Source organism: Mesoplodon mirus (genome assembly GCF_964341445.2).
Source record: "Mesoplodon mirus genome assembly, chromosome: 6".
Classification (NCBI taxonomy): Eukaryota; Metazoa; Chordata; class Mammalia; order Artiodactyla; family Ziphiidae; genus Mesoplodon; species Mesoplodon mirus.
In genome coordinates, this window is record NC_138982.1 from 81786107 (window position 1) to 81808238 (window position 22132).

A 22132-nucleotide genomic window follows, 5' to 3' on the forward strand; every position below is an offset into this window, starting at 1 on the left:
TTTTGATGACTCATAGTTTATTTGAAGGTGCCTTTTGAGAATTTGTTTCTGTAGCCCTTTCTAGGGCACCATGTAGATCCTCCTATAAATAGCAGTACCTCTTCTCTCCTTCCCCTAGATGGAAGCAGGCAGTCTGATTTCCATCCAGCCATTCTCAGGGGGTTCATTTTTCAGTCCCAAGTGGATGACCAAATAGGTAATCTCAGGAGATTTGGGGGGAACAATTTCAAGGGGAAAATGTAATGAATTTTCCTTGTCATGGAATGGAATTTCATCAGTGCCAGGCTAGCCCCAGCTCACAGGAAGTTTATGATTATGGAGAGGTCCATATTTTAGCAGCAGGACACTGACTAAGAAGGTGAGTCAGCTTCCAAGGCCTTCTGGATTGATTGGCTGGGAAAGCTCAGAGTAGGGAATATCTCCAGACAGTTGTCACACACACTGTGTGTGTGTGATGACATGTGGATGACATCCACACACACTTCTGAAGATGATGCTACAAATGAAAGATGTCAGAGTCTAAGGAACATGGCAGTCATTTAATAAATCTACATAGGTGCCTCAAGTTGAACTCACTTGTTATGTAAATGGTGGCTTCTCAGTCTATCCTCAAATAAAAATATATCCTCTAAGTGTTACAGAAATTTTAAATAATCATAAAATAGTTTAAATATTTCATTACTTGGCTCAGAGTTCTGATGGTGAAGCAAAGTGCAGTTCCCTCCCTCTCACATCCTAAGTGGAACATGGTCTTTATCAAAATGTAGACACCACAGTGTACTGATACTGACATAAAGCCTGTCTGCCACATTTTCTAATAAGGCAGAAATGTACTTTTCAAATCTCCTAAACACGGCTTTCCTCATCTGGCACCACTATATTCCTTCACCTTTCTTGCCTAGGGAAAAAATGCTATACCATAGGACTTTTCTTACGGGTTTACATCTCCTTGGCTGTTGGTCCAGTGTCTGCTCACCCAATGCAAAAACCACTGACCAAAGGCCTATTAACTGCTCCCCTTGCTCACTCAGTGCCCTCTGAGAGCAGAACTCGTCAGCTGGCTTGCCATTTATCTCTGTCACAGACACTGGCTTAAAAGATATAGGACAAGATTTCAAAACTTCTCTGTAAGGCTTCTCAGGGAAGAAGGGAGAGAGGAATACATATCTGTTGCAGGACATCCGCTTCCAATTTCTCACTGGAGGAGGTAACTTCAGATCAGCCCCTACCCAGCCCATTGCCAGCCTTGGTTGTGAGGTCTACCCAGAGGTACTGCTAGCTCTTAGAGAAATGTCTGCAGCGACTGAGGTTCTGGACAGAGTTCAGCCAGCCTTGAACCTGAGAAGAGGTGCATAGAGCTAAAAATAGGTCCTATCTTTCTTTGTTTCTCAAACAAGATAGTTGTCTTAGAAGGTCTGAAAGTGTTGATACCCTGATGGGTTTTGCATTGAGAAGGGCTCCTGTGAAGCCCTTTTTGGAAGAGCACCAAAAATCTGCCAGCAGGTTATGTTAATTCCTCTCTCCAGCTGAAAAGGAAAGAACCATTTGAAGTTCTAAATAACTGAAATAAAATCAGATTGGTTTATTGCTTCTGCTTGCATATAGACAGGAGAAGAGCAAATTTGAGTGCCTGGGGTGGGTGCTGGATGAGGGGGATTATGGAAGGGGGGGGGTGTCCCATATCTGCTCTTGACCAATGTGAGAAAGGAAGGTACCCACTGGTTAAAATGAAATACATTTTCAAGAAGGGCAGTTCTCACCAAGCGGGAGTGATGGCCACCCTGCAAGGGTTCTTCCCGCTCCTCCTAGGGCTCCCCCTAGGGCTCCCCCTTATCCTCTCGGGTACTCTGGCCCCAGCCTAGTGTGGAAGGAGAGTGAAACTGAGCTAGAGGTGTCTTCTGTGAAGGTCCCACCGATTTAAACACTTAACGTTTGGAGGGTAGTTCTGCCTCTGTGTGAGGCTTTCCTCTATGATGACAATCTGTCCGTGAACTCCGATATTGGAAGGAGAGCAGACCACTATCTCATACTAAATGAAGATTTCACACATTTCATTGAGGTAACCCTCAGCTCAGCCCCCACCCTGCCCGACTCCTGGATTTATAAATCACAGGGCAGGATCATGGCAGCTGGAGTGCCAAATTAATAAAAGCCAGAGCCAGAAAGTCTTCTTGGGTTGTGCCAGTCTCAGAGTTTGCTCTTGAGTATAGATTCTGATTTTCTATGCTGGGATATGGAGCCATCTGGGATAGATCTGCAGGGATTCCAGGGAAAGCACGGCTATATTCACCCACCTGGATGTATTAAGTGTACGTTAGTTTGCATTTCCAAACCTGCTTCTACTCTGGATAGTACACTTTTACAAAGCTTATCAGAAAGCTGGTCTAAAAGAACACATGCTTTAAAGAGCATTAAAAAGCATGAAGTAAATAGGAGGCCTTCAAACCTCAATAGCAACATTTTCCAACACAGGCAAAGGATTTCTTTCTTTCAAAAGACATTATCACATCCAGCTCTCAACAGTACTAGATAATGGCAATGGGGGAGTGATGCAACTTATAAGCCCCAAATATCACTGGAAGCCAGCATTTCATCCTTTTCCCTAACCTGACTTTTCCCTGCCTGCTCAAATAGGCTTATTTAAATGTCATCTCTTGGTCCTTCCCTTGACCTCTCTTCTGGCAAATGGCCTAATTAATAAATGGTCAAAAGGCTGAAGAAAGAGAAGAGGCCAAAATAAGCCCAAACTTGGATAACCTCTGCCTGGAATAAAGGCAAGTTGCCTCTGTAATAACTTCCAGATGAATCATGACATTTTCTCAGACACCAGCAGGTGAACTGATGTCATTCTATTTGCCTCCCACTTCTGCCATCCAGAATCACTGATCTCCGCTGGGGCTGGTAAAAACAGCTTGTTGAGGTCTCCAGTCTCTGGCCATTCTTAGGGATGGTCATTTTATTCCTAAGTGTAACCCCTTCTGGTGTGACCCATGTGTTTTCTGCCAACTCCCCACAAAGAAGGCCAGGGGAAATTGTCTGGGTGGGACTTCTGATGGGGGACAGCAGGACCTTGGAATCTGTCACTGTAGATGAGGGGGGCGGGTGGTCCATGATGGGGAAAGGAGGGCTGAATAAGATGAGGCTCTGAGGTCTTCCTGGTCTTGACCTGTGGAAAGGCTTAGAACCCCCTGACGGTCGCTCTATTTTGGAAGAAAGAAGGTTGTCCCCAGATGGCTCTGTCTCTGATGTGCGCTTTCTACATTGCACTACCGCATCCTGAGTGGAGAGCAGGTTAACTAACCCTGGTTCTGGAGAAAGGGTGGATCCCTCGCACATGCGAGATGCAGTGGCATCCATTGGCAAGGACTCAATGGCTCCTGTATCTTGCTTTGGTTTCTCTTCCTTTGGGCTTTCCAAGGAGGAGAGAGAATCATCTTGGGCAAGTTTCTGAGAGGTGCCACCAGTTGAGCCGGGTTCCTCTTGGTTCCTCTCCAGGGGCTGAGCCCCACTCTCCTCTGAGCTCTGAGAGGGCAAGGGCTGTGGGATCTGGGTGTACTGGATCTTGGGTGGGATGACTGGGACTGCCCTGGCCTGGCACATTTTGACCATGAAGGAGGTTCTCACAGCTGACACACTCACAGGAGCTGAGTTACGGCGGCCCGTCAGGGCATGAGCAACAATGTCCAGGTCCTGAGAGTCCTGGGAGTAAACCCTCCAGGGGTCTACTTCACAGTGAGATGAGGTCATCCATGTGATCTTTGGGTCTCCTGGCTCAGAGAGCTGCATTCCAGGTGAACCAAATGAGGCCACATTCTCAAACCGGAAGAGGTCAGTGATGGGAATGGCAGAGTCCAAGTTGAGAGAAGAAGGCCTATTTTTCCCCTTTAGGGGCCCACATTCAGTGCTCTTCAGCTGTAACTTTGGGGGATGCTCTCCCGGTGAGGTGCTGTCCTGCACACCTGGTGAATTCTCCTTGCTGTTTTCTGGCCCAGGATCACTACCTTGCTCAATTTGAGGGTTGTGTGGCCCCAGGTGTGTCCCCAGTTCCTTTCCCTCTGCTGGACTGACAGGGCTGGATTCTGCTGATTTGGGCTGCAAACCACCCGGTCCCTTCTGGTTGTGAGGAACCTCTGTCCTTTTCAGGCCAGAGAACTCTTGAAAGGACCTCATGGCTTTCTCATCCCATCCAGTAATCTCGCTCCTGGGTGCCAAGGGCTGCAGAGGGTTGGAATTCCTCTCTGCTCCAAGATTAGCACAGCTGCTGGAGGAGGAACCCTCAAGAGTCCACTGGCTCTTAACCGTGGTTTTGCCATCTAGAGAATGGCTCTGGCGAAGGCTGGGCCTGTGGGAAAGCCTCTTCTCCAGTCGGTGGCCCTGGGGGCCCTGCATCTGGGCCTCTTGTACATCTTTAAGGGTGGGTGAGTGCAGGGGACTTGTCACCCACTGGGGCTCCTCCCAGGGCTCCACCATCTCCAGGCCATGCTGGGCAATGTCTGTCACAGTGTCATCTTCATCACAGTCTGAGGGCTCCTGTACTAAGTGGGCTACATCCTCCTCTCCTTGTGGGGAAATCTCAACCTCCCTGGTTGGGCTTGGAAAGCTAGAGCCTTTGCCCTCAGAAGCAGCATTCTTTGAATTTTGCTTTTCACTTTGTTCTGAAGAGGCCTCCTCTCCCTGACAAAGACTGGGGATCCCAGGGCTGCCTTTGGACTTTAGCTGATCTCTATATGGGTTTGTTCTCAAATTCCCAGACGAGTCTTCTCTCTCAGGGCCACCCTTCAATAGCTGGACTGGAGGCGCCTCCTCCAAAGGAGTTGGAGGAGGAGGAGGAGGAGCAGGCAGGAGCAGAGGAGACAGATTCCCTGGGCCCCCCGCCTCCGCTGCTGCTTGTGGAGGAGACTTCTCAAATGGAACCATTTCCAGAGGAGTCAGGCTGGCGGGGTCTGGGCGCTGGCCCTTTTCAGGCTCGGATCTACGGAGGATGCTGGTTGTCTCCGGCTTTTCTCTATTGGCTGCTGCGGAAGTGCCCTGTGTGCTCTGATTGGTTGGATCCTTAGTCCACTCCTCCAGAGGGGTGGAAACTGGAGCTGGGGCGGAGCCACAAGGCAGGCTCCCAGGAGGCTCCGGGGAAGCAAAAGGCCCTGGGCTAGACTCAAGAATAGGCTGAATCGCGCCTGTCTTTAGAGCAGGTGGTGGCAAGGAGGAGAGTTCCTCCTCAGATTCAATAATTTTCAGCTCTTGTTGAATCTCAGGCCAGATCAGGGTGTTGGCCAGATCATCTTCATCCTGAAAAACATCAAGAAACTGATTACTTAGAACCAAAGACTCTCTCAGCGCGGACATCCGCACTGTTTCCCAGGGAGAGTCTAGGGACTGGAGCAGTGCGTGGCGGCGCTAACCTCAGCACACAAAGGATACAGCGTTAGTAATAACTGTGGCTGTTTATTTATGCTTACCGTGTGCCATGACATCATTAACTGTACTTTCTTAATTTCCCCAAGTCCTATTGGGGAAATTAAGGGAAAATCCGAGTCTCCTTTACCAAGTCCTATTCACTTGACCTTCCAAATAGCTCTGAAAGCCTTCCATTTCTATCCCCGGTTTCCCCACTCTAGTCTAAGCCACCATCTTTTCTCGCCTGGTCTGCCACAGACTAGCCTTCTAATTGCCATCCCTGCCTCCTGTCTTGCCCTTCTCCAAGCCATTCTCCTCATAGAATAGAGTGACCTTTAAAAGATAAAATTCTGAGCAAATCAGAAGAGTTTCCTTTGCCCTTAGGTTAAGCTCCAAATCCCTTCCAAGCAACCCTGCCTGACGTGGCTCCTGCTTTGCTCTGAGCCTCACTTTCTCTAGTCCACGTTCCCGTTCTCCAGCCTTGTTCTTGTTCCTTGAATGTTTCGTGCTCTTTCCCATTTCAAATTCATGGCACATCTTACGCTTTCTGCCTGAGAGTCTCTCCCTTCCTACTCTGCTCCGTACCCCTTTCTCCTAGCTAAGTTCTCAATCTAAATATCTATTCTTCCGAGAAGTCTTCCCTGACCCCCCTCCTCCCTCTGACTAGGTTGCATCCCCCTGTTATATGCTCCCACAGAACTCATACTTCCATAGCACCCTAGAAAAGACTTGGTTAATGACCTTTCACCTACTAAGCTGTCAGCTCCAAGAAGACAGTGATGGCGACCGTCTTGTACACTGCAGTGATCCCAGTGCTCAGCAGAGTGTCTGACACAAAATAGGTGTTTAATACATGTTTTTAAATGAATGAATGAATTGTTGCTTTTACTTGTTTCCATGAATCCAGCCTGGTTCTCCTCCTAGCATTAACTTCATCTGCTTCTCAAAGCAATGTCATTCATACTTGATCCCTCCCCAAATTCAATCCCCATAATACTCTTTGCAACCTTCTCCTTCTATAAATACAAACACACCTTACAGGAACCCTTATTCAGCCCTCCAGAGGCCACTTTGGTGTGCTTGCACTACCCTAACTCCCAGTCCACAAGCCTTTCGTGCGTGTCCCAGAAACCAAGTTCCTGGAAGCAAGTTAAAAGGCAAAGTGTTTTCTTTTCCCCTTTGGCACACTCCTCCAGGTCACAGAGCTATTTCTCAAATGCAAGACTCCTCCCTGGATGTCCCTGGAAAACCTCCTCACGACTTCATCTTGAGCAAGAATATCCCCCCCACCCCGCAAAAGACCTTGGAAAATCCCACCTCTAAAAAGTGGAAAAGGTTTAGTATGCTCTGGCATCATGTTTTAAGTTCTCCAGAGCCATAGGAGGAAGGAATAGATCCTGAAAATCTTACAGAAGATTTTTACAAATAAACATAGACAACTGTCCATCCAGGATGTCTGGAAGAAGAGAGCTGGCCCCCATGAATAGTCATCACGTTTGGGACCAGGACATGAGAAGCAGGTTTTGTGCTGCTTCCAGAATTGAATGTCATTACATTCCCAGGACATGTTACTGGTTTATGGTGACTTCAGGTCAGAAATATTTAGAGTTGAGTCGGTCCTAGGGAATCTGAGCTGGATGGTTACTTTGTATCACCATAGGATCCCTGATAAGTTCACTGCAAAAAAATCCCAGACCTGATTAGAAGGCTGTGCCGTAAAGTCCCTTTGGCAGAAACTGGTTCTTCAAAACAACAACAACAAAAAAAACCTGTACCAAGAGCCCCTGGGAAAAAGAGGACCCTACTGGCTGGACCAGGCAGTGAGTCCACCTTACCATCTCATGGAGAAACACTGCTTCGCCTCTGGCCCCAGGGCTCTCCTGCAGAGCGCTGCATTCCACCTGGCCAGTCTCTCCACCCTCCTCCACCGCCTTCTCTGCATCCAACTTCTTCTCTAATTCACTTGAATGTCGAGAGCCTAGGGAGTGTTCTGAGGTTTTCTTCTCCAGTTGGCCGCCTGGCTCCTGGGGAAGGCCTTTGCTGCATTCCAGTGCTCTCACTGCATCTGGTCCTGGCTTAATATTCTCAAGAGCTGCCTTCTTAGGTACAGATGCTGCAATGAGGATGAGAGTTATCAGTGGAAGGAGACTCCATTCAAGAGAGGCCATTCCCCGCACAGTCTTTGTCCCGGACTAGTTCTGTGTCACATGGATGGAGGGAATTCTCCCAGCTCACTGCTCCCTCACATTCTTTACCCTTTCCTCCTACCAAAGATCTGTCCTCTGGTCCCAGAGTCTCAGACTGTTGGAGATGGGAGGGACCTCGAAGATCATCTAGTCCAGTGGTTTTCGATTGGCAACCATTTGCGCCTCCCCTCTCCAGGGGACATTTGGCGATGTCTGGAGATGATTTTGGTTCTCACAACCGGGTGGGGGTGGGGGGAGTGGCTACCAGCATCTAGCGGGCAGAAGCCAGGAATGTTTCTAAATATGCTACAAAGCATAAGACCACCCCCCACAAGGATTACCCAGTCCAAAATGTCAATAGTGTTGAGGTTGAGAAAGCTGGTGCTAATCCAATCTTTTGCCTGTTGTCTAAGGTCACAGAAACCTGTGATTTACACCAAGCTACAAAGATGTATTATGATTATGATTGCAGCTTCCCGTGTGACTCTTCCCAGGGGTGATCTGCACATCAGTTTGGCTATATCTTTATATCTAAAGTGATTAAGCTCTGATCTTAAACTTATCTACCAAGACACTAGAGAGGGAGGCAGACTTCATGTTTAGCCCCTACTGCCTTGCCTGAGGAAGGTCCTATTTCACTGTATAAGGCTGTTTCCACAATGTAGGATTACAGACTCAGTACTTAGCACAGTGCTTGTTACATAGCAGATCCTCAGTGATATCATTATTGTTTACATTGGAATTAAAGAAACCTGAGTTCAAATGCTAGTTTCTCAATGAATCTTGTAACCTTGATACCATGGCATAATAACATATAATAATATATTACAGGGCTGTTGTGAGGATAAAGTAGATTAGAGAGGCAAAGCACTTAGTACAGCGTCAGACATACAGTAGAAGCTCAGAAAAGTTTACTGACTGGGAATGAACTCTTCTCATTGCCACTAGTTATGCTGGTGCCATAAGGCCTCTGACCACGGTGCTGGCTTTGAAATCAGACCCAGTAGTAGCATCCTGATGTCAGAACTAATAATGCTTGAGAACTGACAAAGTGCTATTTTCCTCTGCCCATCACGTAGCAGGCTTGTTTTTTGAAATTTAACTTAATTTTTGAATATGTAAAATAACTACAGAGTTGAAAAGTTAAAATTATATAAAAAAGTGGTCTCAGAAAAGTTTTGCTTTCATCCCTGTTGCTTCCATTCTGTTCCACACCCCCCACTGTCTCCTATGGACAACCATGTTTACTAGTTTCTGGTTTATTCTGCCATAGTTCATTTTCGCATATATAAGCAGATACTTGTACCATATATTTTTTATTCCCCACCTTTATTACACAAATTATAGCCTGTGATTTATGCTATTCCATGTTTTGCATTTTTTTTCACTTAAGAACGTATCTTGAAATCTATGCTGTATTAGTAATATAAGTAGGTTAACTGTTCTTTAGGATGTGGGCTAGTTTGAGTTCCCCTCCAAGTAGAGCCTGAGCCAAGGTCCTGGCAGCAGGTCGCTTATTTGAAAGGTGATCCCAGGAAGCAGGAGTGAGGAGGTGAGACAGTGATGGGGGAAAAATCAATAAGTGGTTTTACCACAGTGAGCAGCCAGAACTCAGTCCCTGGTGACCCTCTGAAGAACCACGAGGAATGTGCCCCATAGTTATGCCACCAAAGGGTGTATGGCTGGGGCATTAATCCCCCGACTCCCATCTCCTATTGGGTGAGAGCTGCCTCAGTTAACTCTCCATATACTTCTAGGCTTTCCTGAGCAAGGGCTGGGTGAGTTCCTCCCTTCAGAAAAAGCCCCAAGGCAGAAAACCAGAAACACAAGGCAGACACTTCAGATGCAATGCCTTCTGGGTGCAAAGAAACTGTCCCCCACAGATGAACAAGAGTTTGAGGAAATGGTGCTGGGCCCACAAAACTATGGACTCCATGGGACTCAACTGTGAGTGATGCACCTTAGTTATTCAATCCATCTCCTAAAGGTGGACATTTGGATTGTTTCCTGTTTTTTGCTATTACAAATAATGCCATGATATGCATAAACATTTTGTACTTGTGCAGCTATTTATTTAGAATAAATTCTTGGAAGTGAAACTTCTGGGTAAAAGGGTAATGCGTCAGTGATTTTTTTTTTAAATATATTTTTAAAAATATTTTTTCCCATTTTACTAAGAACTCTTAGTTGGATGTTTGCCAGTGTCTCTTTTTGTAAAGCTCAGGGTCTTCCATTCATTGACTGTGGACTCTGAAAGTGAGGAGTGGAGGAAGGGTCTGCATGACATGTGAGCTTGTTCAGATCACTCACTGTCCTGCTCAAAGCCCTCCTCACTCTGGCTCAGCCACACATCCCCTCTTCTCCACTCCCCTGCGTGACACTGAGCAGACCTGCTACCCCTGACAGGCCTTATACTCCCCTGCTCTGGTCCTCCCTGAGACTCGACTCTAACCCAGTCTTCAAGACGCTAACCTAATAACACTTCTTTTGGATCCTCCGCAGACCCCGCTCTCCTTCCCTCCACTTCCTGCAGCACTCACTGTAATAACCTGTGCGGTGCCAAGCCATCAGGTTACCATTTTCTTTTCACTTGTATGTGGTGCCCATCCCTGGGTTAAGTTCCTCAGGACAGAGGCAGCATCTATGTCTAGAAACTATCTTCTAAGGGCCTAGGAGTCCAATACATGTGGTTGCTGGATACTTGTAAGCTATAAAAGAGTCTCTGTAGCTCAGAAGGGAAGGGCATTGTCAGGTTCCCAGCATGGGATGCTTTACGCATCCACTTTATGAAGTGGATGACCATGGAGACAGAGACTCCTAACGTCCCCTAGTATCCATTCTCTTCCTCATTTTGAAATAGAACCTTCCCTGCCGCTCAGGTTTCGCTAGGTACCTGGCCATCCAGCCAGCGATGCTTCTCAGCCTCCCTTGAAGGTCAGCATGGCCATGTGAGTTTTGGCAGATGGGATGGAGGTGGAAGTGACGGGTGCAACCTCTGGGTCCACCCTTAAGTGGAAGCTGCTTGGGCGCCTCCCCTGACCCCCTTCCCACAGGCAGGAATGTGGTGGTGGTGGGGGGTGCTGTTGTGCTCACTTTGACCACACAGGCAGGAACAACACCCCTGGGGATGGCTGAAGGGACCTGGGACCCCAGAGCATCTCCCCGAGCGCATCCACCTACCTCTGGTATGCAAGATAGAAATCAACTCCCATCTTGTTTGAGCCACTGTGTTTTGTTGTCTATGTGCCAGCAGCTTGGCCTGTACCTTAACTAACAGAAGCACAGGTTTATGAGATAGGCAAGACATAGTTTTGTAGGTAGACTCCTGTTTCAGATGCACTAAAATATAACTATTTAAAAGAATTCTTTTGTACATTCTTCAGTAGAAGAATGAGGCAACTCCTAATATCTCTTAGGGTAATTCTGGAGTTTGATTGATCAGGCCTCCTTAAATTTATATGGTTACTCTGACCTCCCTCTAATAAGCATTTCTAGAAGGGGACCCAGAGAGTGTTAGTTGTAGCTTGTAAGTCAGCCCTTTCAGAAGGATCCAGTTTGTGGTCCTTTCCCGCCACCCCTACCCCGCCCCCCAACCCAAGGATGGAGGTTACCAAGACGTAGCCTTGAATCAGGTAGAAGTCAGATAATTCATTATTATGACTAATTGAATAACCTTTTTTTTTCATTCAAAGCGATCAGTGATCTAACTTTCAACACTTTAGTTATAATGCAATACTTACTTGGTATCTCTTACTTTTTGGGTTGCACTGGAATTTTGCCTAGTTTGGCCAAAAGTAGAAGAACGGGTTTGAGCAGAGTGACTAAAAATTTAAATCAGGTAACCTGGAAAATTGTCTTTAATTCTATTTCTTTTACCTATTGCTACCGTACAAAAGAAAGAAAAAATAATTTATTAAGGAAGGAGCAGTTCTTCATTTGGAATAATTATGGAAGAAGATAAGTAACCTACGTGAACCTAACTCCATCAGAGAGAAAGGTGAGGGGCCCTCTGCTGTCGCTGAAACTTTTGGCATCTCCCTCTGGCCACTGGTCCTAGATCCACGTGGCTGCCTCCTACAGGGTCCCTTGTTCTGCCCTGGCTGCCACTAATCACAGTCAGGGAAGCAGACTGGAGTCTCCATCAGTGTCTTTCCAAGACCAATTTGATACAGACTGGGTATTCTGAATTACAGAGAGAAGGAAGGAGAGAGGGAAAAAAAGTAACACACTGTCTGCCAAAGACCCCTTGGGGCCTGGGGACCCTCTCTTTTGGAAAGGACAGCCAATCACATAAACGCCTTTGGAAACACTTTTCTCCTCAAAGGCTGCGCTTCCTCTTCTAACCCTCACTCTGTTCCACCCACAGCAGCCCATGGAGCATTCTCCAGACAGGGCATCACTTAATTCCCCTACATTTTTGCTCCTCTTGTGCCCCATCCTGAAGGGAAGGGGGAGGGGAAAGGGACTGATGTTTACTGAGCATCTTCTGAGGGCCACACCCTGAGCAGGCATTTCATGAATATTTTCCCATGCGGACCTCATCCCAGCCCTTGAGATAGGAGCCAGGCCTGCTTTTCAGAAGAGAAACAGGCTCAGAGATATCAACCAGCTGTCACACTGCCCCAAAGTGGTGAAGCTCAGATCTGAATCTGCCCAGCTGGGGTCCAAAGTCTATACACTTCTCACAACAGTCAGCACCTCTCAGCCCATAATGCCCTTTTCCATCTTTTGTGCATGCGGAAGTCCTACCCATTTATGAAGGCCCAAATGTCACCACTTCTGAGAAGTGTTCCTGGAATCCTCCTGAGAGGGCTGCTTCTTTTAGATGCCACTGAAGTCCTTTCTGAACACCCCTTTCATGATACTTTGGGTACTTACGCTCTCCCTCATTCAAAAAGCCCAAAGGAGCACATATCCAGACAAAACTCTAATTCAAAAAGATAAACATACCCCTCCGTTCATAGCAGCACTATTTACAATAGCCAAGACATGGAAACAACCTAAATGTCCATCGACAGATGAATGGATAAAGAAGATGTGGTACATATATACAGTGGAATACTACTCGGCCATAAAAAAAAAACACAAAATAATGCCATTTGCAGCAACATGGATGCAACTAGAGATTATCATACTAAGTGAAGGAAGTCAGAAAGAGAAAGACAAATACCATATGATATCACTTATATGTGGAATCTAAAATATGACACAAATGAACTTATCTACAAAACAGAAACAGACTCACAGACACAGAGAACAGACTTGGGGTGGCCAAGGGGGAGGGGTTTGGGGAGGGATGGAGCGGGAGCTTAGGTTTAGTAGATGTAAGCTATGATATATAGGATGGATAACAACAAGGGCCTACTGTATAGCACAGAGAACTATATTCAATTTTCTATGATAAACCAAATGGAAAAGAATATAATAAAAGAATGTGTATATATATATGTGTATAACTGAACACTTTGCTGTACAGCGGAAATTAACACAACACTGTAAATCAACTATACTTCAATTAAAAAAAAAAAGCCCAAGGAAGGTGTTAGGCTACTTCCACAAGCTAACCCTGTGCTGCAGATGGGTGCAGAGTTTCAGTTTCCCTTTCTAGTTTGTGAGCTTGCTGGGGGAAGGGATTGCATCTTAACAATCGTTTTAACTCTACAGCCCATAGCAAACACGTGAGGGATCATGGCAGAATGCTTAAAAGCATGGATTTTTAAAAAATCTGGATTAAAATCCTGGCTTTTACACTTCCTTGCTAGGAGTCCTCGGGCAAGTTAACAGATTCCTCTCTAAGCAAACGGGGGTAATAGTAACTACCTATACCTCATGGAGTGTGGTGAGAAGAAATGCAATAATACATGTAGAACACTTAGGACAGTGCCTGACACCATGATAGGTGATCAGAAAAAGCTAGCTTATATTAATTTTTATTTTTGTGTATGGTGTTGGGGTGTGTTCTAATTTCATTCTTTTTTACTTGTAGCTGTCTAGTTTTCCCAGCACCATGTATTGAAGAGACTGTCTTTCTCCATTGTATATTCTTGCTCCTTTGTCATAGATTAGGTGACTATAGGTGCGTGGGTTTAGCTAATATTAATTGAAATAGAAATATTCTTAAACCACAATGAGCATTTATTGGTTTGTCTCTCAGCCATCCTTTCCTCTGAGGTTCTCATTACTTCCCTTTTGTGTGACTCACAGTTGGTTGTTGGTTCTCACTCCAGAGACGGCCCAGGGACCCTCAGTTGGCCAATCTTAGAACCCTATTAGTCTGACAACAGTAACTGGTCCAAGGCTGGGCACGTGACCCAAGCAGGCGCAAACACAGAGTCCTCCCCGTGTTTTTTTTTAAAAGGAAATTGGGAGGAGGATGCTCTTTCTCACCGCTAGGGCAGCTAGCCATGTTCCCTGCAGATGTGAGGTAGAAATGTGGGATGGGTGGATTGTGTCTGGAAGAGTTAAATCCCCAGTTCCAGCTCTGCACTCCATTCCATAAGCTTTCCCTCCTGCCTTACATTTACTGAGTACTTACTGTGTATTAGACCCTGTTCTGATAGCTTTACATCTATTAACGAATTTAATATTCACAACTTAAGATTAACATTATCCCTATTGTACAGATCAAGAAGCTGAAGCATGAAGTGGTTATGTTAACTTGCTGAAGATTGTACAGCAAAATGGCTGAGCCTATACTTGTACCAGGCAGGCTGGCTCCAGAGCCCGCAGTCTTAACCACTTCACTACATTGCCTTGCAAACTCCGTTTAAGCCTGGTTTTTGCTCTCTCGCAGTGGAAAGAGACGCTCTCCCTTACTTTACCTGTAGAAGTCTCAACTCCCAGTGGCTTCTCTTCAGGCCAGTCTCCGCTCTCTGAGCCTTGGAGAGAAAACTCTTCCAGGCTGGAAAGAGACTGTAGCTCCTTTGGGGGGGTTCTGCATGGGGTACTGTTGGTGCTGATGACGGCTGACACGCGGAGCGGCACGGACACAGCAAAGGGCTTGGAGATGTTCAGGGCCTTGCGCTGGTGACGGGGAGAGGGCTCCACCTGGAAGAGGCTGCTGGTAAAGACAGATTTGCTGGGGCTGTCGTTTGAGGTGTAGAACATACCCAGCATCTTCGGGGCTGCTTGCTCGCTCTCGGGATCCTCGATGGGTCGGAACACCTTCAGCTGCTCAGGTGGGGCCCGGGCCTGAGCGCCCTGCAGCTGGCTTCGGTCACTGCTCACGTCAAAGCCCCCCTCGGCCCCCGTCGGCATCCCCTCCGGGCCCCATTCGCCCTCTTGCTTGCTGAGGTCACATGAGCTGCCAGTGCTAGTCGAGTGCATTTTCGCTGCTGGAATGAAAAATCCACCAGTGGTGACTGTTCGACTGAAATTTCCTTTGGTTTCTTTCCCTAGTGAAAAAGCAAACAAACGTGGTCAGCAGCCTGAGCACACACATCACTGAGCAGCCTTCCTGTAAGGGCAGGCACACGATACTTGAATATTGGAAAGGCATAGCATGATAATAAGGGCATAGCTATCCTAATAAAGACAGGTACATAACATTTGGTTGACAAGAGGAAACATCTCCTTATGTGCGCTGAATCTTGTCCTAATGCCCTGATAGAACCATTTGGTTGTATCATATGTATCTGTTTTAAACTTTGCAGGTAGAGCAGTTTCCAAAAGAAAGACACTGCTGAAATTGCTAAGCAGAGCAGTCATCCACCAAGCATTAAATGTAGATCATGAAAAAATAAAAAGATGGGAGATGACAGAATGATGTTTGCTCAGAATGAAGATAAAAAGGCCAAAATAACAGAATCTTGTTTCATTTTAAAACTTTAAAACTTATTGTTTTAAGTCTTCTCTGGCAGATGGACCCAAACAGGGGTTTGATTTCCCAGCAAGGAAACAAATGCTGTTCTCAGCTAGTTTCGCCTTTTCCCAGGCTTCCTCCTGCTGATTCAGAGGATGAGAAACTAGAAATGTAAGTTCACTAAATGTTAGAAAGCACAGTTGTGAGGGGTGAGTTCCTGACTGACTTAGAAGTGGAGGCAAAGGAGAGAAAAAATCTGTGTGTGAAATAAATAAGCTGGGAGACAACAACTGAATTGCCAGGGATCTGGAAAACAATTCCCAACTAGGCGCTAAGTGCTACATCTTAGGTAACATTAGGTTTAAAATTCTTAGGAACCACTCTGTAGGAGAAGTGTGATTATCTCCCTTAACACATGAGGAAACCGAGACTTGAGAGGTTAGATAACCTGCCCAATGCCCACGGAAGTGGTGACCTAGCTTTTGGTGTCTTTTTTGTTTTGTTTTGTTTTTTAGCTTTTGAAATATTAAATCCTGCCAAACTGGGCAAGAACTGCCCCCAAGAGGTTTCAAAACCAAGCAAATTGATGAATATAAAGGTGAGAAAATGCTAAAAGGATTGAGCCAGCTTAAAAAGATCTCATTGAATATTTTACAAGTTTAGTATTATTTTTTGAAAGTTGTTCTAAAGATTTTCTGTTTTGTTTCAGGCTGCCTCGTTTATCAAAGAGCAACATACCTTGTATTAAAGGGATTCGAAAGTCATGGTACAATCATGGGGGAGTTTAAACAGTCTGCTGCTAGGGAAGCCCTGTGTCTTGCCAGTTGTAGCAGTGCTTGTTGGCTGCTTAACAAAAACAGAAGCAAGGGCTACAGGCAAGTCAGCCCTTAAGGCGGGAGCTGTAAGAACTCACATGGTGAGGTGCCGCTTTGGTGACGGGTGTCACCTGGCATGCAACTGTATGTACATCTGCTCCAACCAGCAGTGACCAGCTACGTGCCAGGCTGGTGCCTGTCAGTGTTTATTGATGAATGAAGGAATGAATGACTCTACCAACGCAAAATCATGACTTGACAAACACAATGAAGCTAATGCCTACGGAAACACCTGAATTCAAAACTCTTCTTTATGCCCCGGGGGGAGCCTCTTCTGCCTTAGTTTTCAGGTGTTGCCCTTTTACCTGGCTCAGGATTGAATGCAAGGAGGCTGCTGTCTCCAGCTGTGGGGAGATAGGCTGGAGAAAGAGGCCTCGTGGAGTAGCGGAGGTTACTGCAAGGGCTGTGTGCGCCCCTTGAGTTCCGGAAGGTCGGAGGGATCTGGGCCCGGGGGATTGTGTGTGGCCATGACTGGAGATGAGCAGGGTCTGCGGTTTAGGAAGGCAAGTCTGGTGTGGGAGCGCCAGTCTCGCAGTTGTAATCCCCAGTTCCAAATCCAACTGAAAAAAATCTCACCTTCCACGGGCACTGAGCACAGCGAGTCCATGCTTTTAGCTGGTCGGATAGTGGCCTTTTCCACTAAGGACAAAAGAAGAAATATCCCTGATGAATGCTTGTTCAGAGAAAGTGTTTAGAACAATAGGTCAGGCTGTAAGTACAAAAAAGAAATTTCTTTAGGAAAGTTTTTCAAGTATTTATAATTTTCCCCTTTGGAAAATATTCCCCACTCCACCTTAGATGTTCCTCCTTTCTTGGTGGGACTGACCTTATAAAAATAGGGCATTTGTAGATCAAAGGTTTATTAACATTTTACAGATAAAGGTAGATTACAATTTTGTCACATAGCTATTAACAAATGAGGAGTCCTGAACCCGATTTTATTGTACAGAAAAGACTCAAAGATTCATCCATGGAGTAGAATCCATGGGGCTCCAGGCAACCCCTCCTACCTGCCAGGCCAGAGAGCAGAATTCTTGGCTGCAGCCACATCGCTCAACACCCAGGAATTTGGTACAACAGGTGAGAGAGAGCCCAGGGGTGCTTTTCTCCCTTCCTCCCATGTGTCACCTTTCTCCACGTGCAGCTCTGCTCTTTGATGTCTGCAGCCTGGTTGCTCCCCCAGTGCTCTCACCCACCAGCCTCACCCTGGCGCAGATCCCAACCAAACAAACCTTTTCTGAGCACCTGCTGTGTGCCCGGTAGACGCTATGCATCTTTGTTAAGCCACCCAAGTAGGTTTTCAGAAGAGTATGGTTTAAATAAATAAAAACGTATTATTTCAGGCATAGGCTTAGGCACTTTCACAAACATCATCATGTCTTTTCAGGAAGGCTTCCAGGGCAAACTTGCTAGGAGGGGAGAGAGGGCAATTTAGAAGCTGACCGGGAGCCCCAGGACTTGTGGCTTTAAGGTAACTCTGGATCCAGGCAGATCTGGCTTTGAATCCCAATTCTCCCACTTTTGGGGCTGTGTGACCTCAGAGAAGCAACTTACCTTTTTGAAACTTCAGTGTTTTGGTATGAAAAGGAGGAACAGTAGAGCTGTTGTGAGGATGAAATGAGTAGTGCATATAAAATAGGTTGCATTAACCTAGAATAAATGCTCAAGAAGAAGTAACTATTGTTTATGGTTGTTGATGTTATTCAAGATAAACTAGGGCTCAGCAACAAGGGTAAACTCAGGAGATGGTTCTAAAAGAAGCACTCAGTGTTGGCTCTAACCCAAATCGGGCCCTAACTCACACTTGCTTTGTCCCTCTTTTAAAGATCCTTTTTTCCTTCTTGCTCCAAACCCTGCTCCTTCTGAGAGGCTCTGAATTAGCCCCTTGGCCTCCCAGGCTCTGGGCTTCTCTCTGCCTGGGTCCCACTGGGCTCTGGAAGGACACAGCAACGTTCACCCAAAGCCTTGGTGACGCCAAGATTGCCTTCCACCTCCTTACTTCCAGAGGTAAGCCAGAATTCTCATTCTTGGAAGATGGACTATTCCCACAAGTTTACAAAATGACTTTTTTTTTTAACATCTTTATTGGAGTATAATTGCTTTACAATGGTGTGTTAGTTTCTGCTTTATAACAAAGTGAATCAGCTATACATATACATATGTTCCCATATCTCTTCCCTCTTGCGTCTCCCTCCCTCCCACCCTCCCTATCCCACCCCCTAGGTGGTCACAAAGCACTGAGCTGATCTCCCTGTGCTATGCAGCTGCTTCCCACTAGCTATCTATTACAAAATGACTTCTAAAACTGCCTGGCCAGCCTCCCTTCATTCGTGTATTCTTTTTTTTTTTTTTTTGGCCACACCATGCGGCTTTCAGGATCTCAGTTCCTGACCAGGGACTAAACCCAGGCCATGGCAGTGAAAGTGCCGAATCCTAACCACTAGACCACCAGGGAACTCCCCGTTCGGTATTCTGAGACAAGATTTTGCCTTTGTTTTCCAAGAGCTGCATTTCTTGGCCTTCCTCTGGGTTTCATGTATCACCCTTCAGGGGTAGTGACCAGGTGACACTGAGTGTCACGGAGGATGGGTAAGCAGGGCCATCAGTGTTCACCTTTCCTGCTGGACCCTCTTTCTGACAACACAGCTCCTTCTGGTCCTGGTGGCCACAGTAGCTGCTTTTGGGAACAGTCTCCAAGAATTCCCTGGCTCCTTGTCTGGATAGAAACTAAGCACTCAGAAATCCCTGGCCTATGACTACACAATCGTCCTTGGTATTTTGGGGGGACTGGTTCCAGGACCGCCACGGATACCAAAATCCACGGATGCTCAAGATCCTTATGTAAATGGTGTACTGCAGTCGGCCTTCCCTATCCACAGGTCCTGCATTTGCGGATATGGAGGGCTAACTGTATTTAGATTATATTTTTCTGTCTGGGACCTTGGCCTCATGGAAATGCATCCACCAGTTTTCTTTGGGTCCTTGGGTTCCCCTCTCTTGGTTTATCTCTATGGCTTTATTTCCCTACTCAAGGGAGTTCACTCGGGAGGGTTCCCTGCAATCTTCCTGTTTGATAATATACAAATTCCAGTACACCAGTGTCTGGGAGACTCCAAAGTTTATGCATCTCCATTCAGTCAATACCCAAGTTTTTCTTATCCTTTAGTATTTCCTATTTCTGTTCCATTTTCTAAACATGGTTAAACATACCTTCACCTGCCCCCGCACCAAAAAAACCCCCAATACTATATACATGGTGAATCAATTTTTAAAATGCTCTTAAATATGGAGTTTTAAAAAATTATTTATCAGTAAATATGTTAATCCACTGATTTCCTTTTTTCACATGCATATTTCAACGAATAGCAAGCCCACGTGCCATTTACAGTGGCCATGCTGGTGGGTTATGACCAGAAAGCTCCCTACTCCCTACCCCCCAGTCTTTAGCTTCTAGGGATCTGGCAACACTCTTCTGGTGAAAAGCAGCCCCTCGGGCAGTCGTCAAGGTCACAGAGAGCCACTTATATTGACGCTGATGGTTCTTTCATTTCACCCCTGCATCCCATCAAAATTCAGCCAGTTTGACGAACTCTCTCTGATTAGCTTATTCATGAGATAGCAGTGGTTTTCAACACCGGCTGCATGTCAGAATCACCTGGGGAGCTTTTTAGACATTACCAGTACTCTGACTTCACCCCAGAACTCCCGAGGCCGAGCTGCTGTGCGTGTGGACCATACTCTACGGCCGAGCTGAGAAGCTGGCCAGGGACAGCCTGTGCCTTCTGTGAGTCTACCGCTGTTTGATCCAGCACCTGGGGCTTCTTCCTTTTGAAAACCACATGGGGGTAGAAATCTTCATAAGTCAAGATCAAAGAAAATCATTTAATCTATTTTTACTCGATTGTTTTGTTCTTTTTTTTTAACTTTTTTTTACTCGGGGAACCTCTTTCATTGGGTCACTGATTCTGTAACTGAAGGGCTCTCTGATGTGCTTCAGCAAATCTGTTATTAGATCAGGGGTTTCCTGCCAGGTACTCCCCCTTAAATTCTCCTTTGAGAATCCTAATTTCTGATTTGTATCTGCTCGACCATACCTATAGCAACCTGCCCTCTTCACCTGGCCATGCTGCCATTTTGTGAAAGACGTTTTTCCCTATATAATGAATACTGTAGATGCCTACCCAGAATCCATTTCCCTTTCCCCTTCTCACAGAGCCCTGTACATCTTGGGTGCATCTCATTCCTCATACAGGGGTGTAATGCCATTCCTCATGCCAGTGATTGGTTCAGGAACCCAGGCCTGAGCCAGTCAGCACAGGGCACTCCCGTAGCCATAGGGATTGACCCATGTGACTCAGTGAAGGCTACTATTGTGGGGTGGAGGGAGGCGGGCAGACAGACACTTAACTGGGGTTTCCGGGAAAGAAGAGTCCCTGCCCTTAGGAGCAAGCTACCAGAAATGATGTTCTTTCTCCTTCTGGATATAGTGAGAGTCAAAGGTAAAGCCTAGAACTACTGTAGCCACTTTGTGGAGGCAAAGGAAGCCAGTCTGGGGATGAGGCTGACCGACAGAAGAGGGCACAGCTGAGGAAAACGTGGGAAATGGAGACAGAGCCACTGTACTAAACCACCCCTGAAGCCTTCCCTACATCTGGATGTCCCAATAAACTCCCTCCTTGCAGAAGCCAATTGAGTTGGATTTGTCATTACTTACAGCCGAAACCACTGTACTTGCTATACCCTGTGACATCCCTCATTACTCCAAGAGGCCAATGTGACAGTTTCTAACATCTGTGCTTTATGATCCTTGGAGTACAATTATCACTGGGCTTGAGGAAGGTCCTTAAAAATATTGCCTCATTTTTTCCTATTGGCATCAGTTTTTCCTCCCAAATCTTTATTATTAAGAATTTCATACATTCAGAAAAGTTGAAGACCTCTAAACCTATTACCTAGGTTGACATTTGCCACATGTCTGCTGTATCTATCTCTTTTTATCTATCTGTCTACCTACATACATATGTTTTGCTGAATCATTTGAAAGTGAGTTTCAATATTTTGACACTTCATCCTTAAATACTTCAACTTTAGCATATGTCTCCTAAGAACCATCAGCACACTATGAGAATGTACTATTCTTCAATATCATCTAAAATCCAATCTATTTGTCCCCCAAATTATCTTTTGTAGTCCTTTTTTTTCAAACTAGTATTCAATCAAGTTTGCTCATTACATTTGTACATTTACCTTTTGTTACTTGCTTTCATAACAACTGCCCTCATTTTTAAAAAATCATGCTTTCAATTTATAACACTAAATGTCTTTGTGGCAAATTTCTATGGCCTCCGCTTTCTGACACAATATTCAGCCGGACTGGTTATATTCCCCATTATATAGTGGTTCCCTCAGTTTCCTCCTGCATCAATTCCTATTCACTACTCAGATATAATTCCCACAGGGCAGCATTCCTATTTAAAAATCACGACCCTGGGGCTTCCCTGGTGGCGCAGTGGTTAAGAACCCACCTGCCAATGCAGGGGACACGGGTTCGAGCCCTGGTCCGGGAAAATCCCACATGCCATGGAGCAACTAAGCCCGTGTGCCACAACTACTGAGCCTGCACTCTAGGGCCCGCGAGCCACAACTACTGAGCCCACATGCCACAACTACTGAAGCCCATGAGCCACAACTACTGAGCCTGCGCTCTAGAGCCTGTGAGCTACAACTACTGAGCCCGTGTGCCACAGCTACTGAGCCTGCACTCTAGAGCCCGTGAGCCACAACTACTGAGCCCACGCACCACAACTACTGAAGCCCGCGCACCTGGAGCCAGTGCTCTGCAACAAGAGAAGCCTCCTCAATGAGAAGCCTGCACA

General features: G+C 46.1%; 1 protein-coding gene across 1 annotated transcript in view; it reads right to left on the reverse strand.

The window, feature by feature from the left end:
* Positions 1-22132, reverse strand: part of ARHGAP31 (Rho GTPase activating protein 31) — a 113839-nt gene continuing 91707 nt past the window's right edge. Inside the window, exons 9-12 of the mRNA XM_082625703.1 lie at positions 16833-16895; positions 14402-14974; positions 7230-7507; positions 1-5286 (exon numbers count right to left, since the gene is read on the reverse strand). Coding sequence (XP_082481829.1) covers positions 2845-5286; positions 7230-7507; positions 14402-14974; positions 16833-16895 — 3356 coding nt within the window. The 3' untranslated portion in view covers positions 1-2844. The remainder of the gene's footprint in view (positions 5287-7229; positions 7508-14401; positions 14975-16832; positions 16896-22132) is intronic.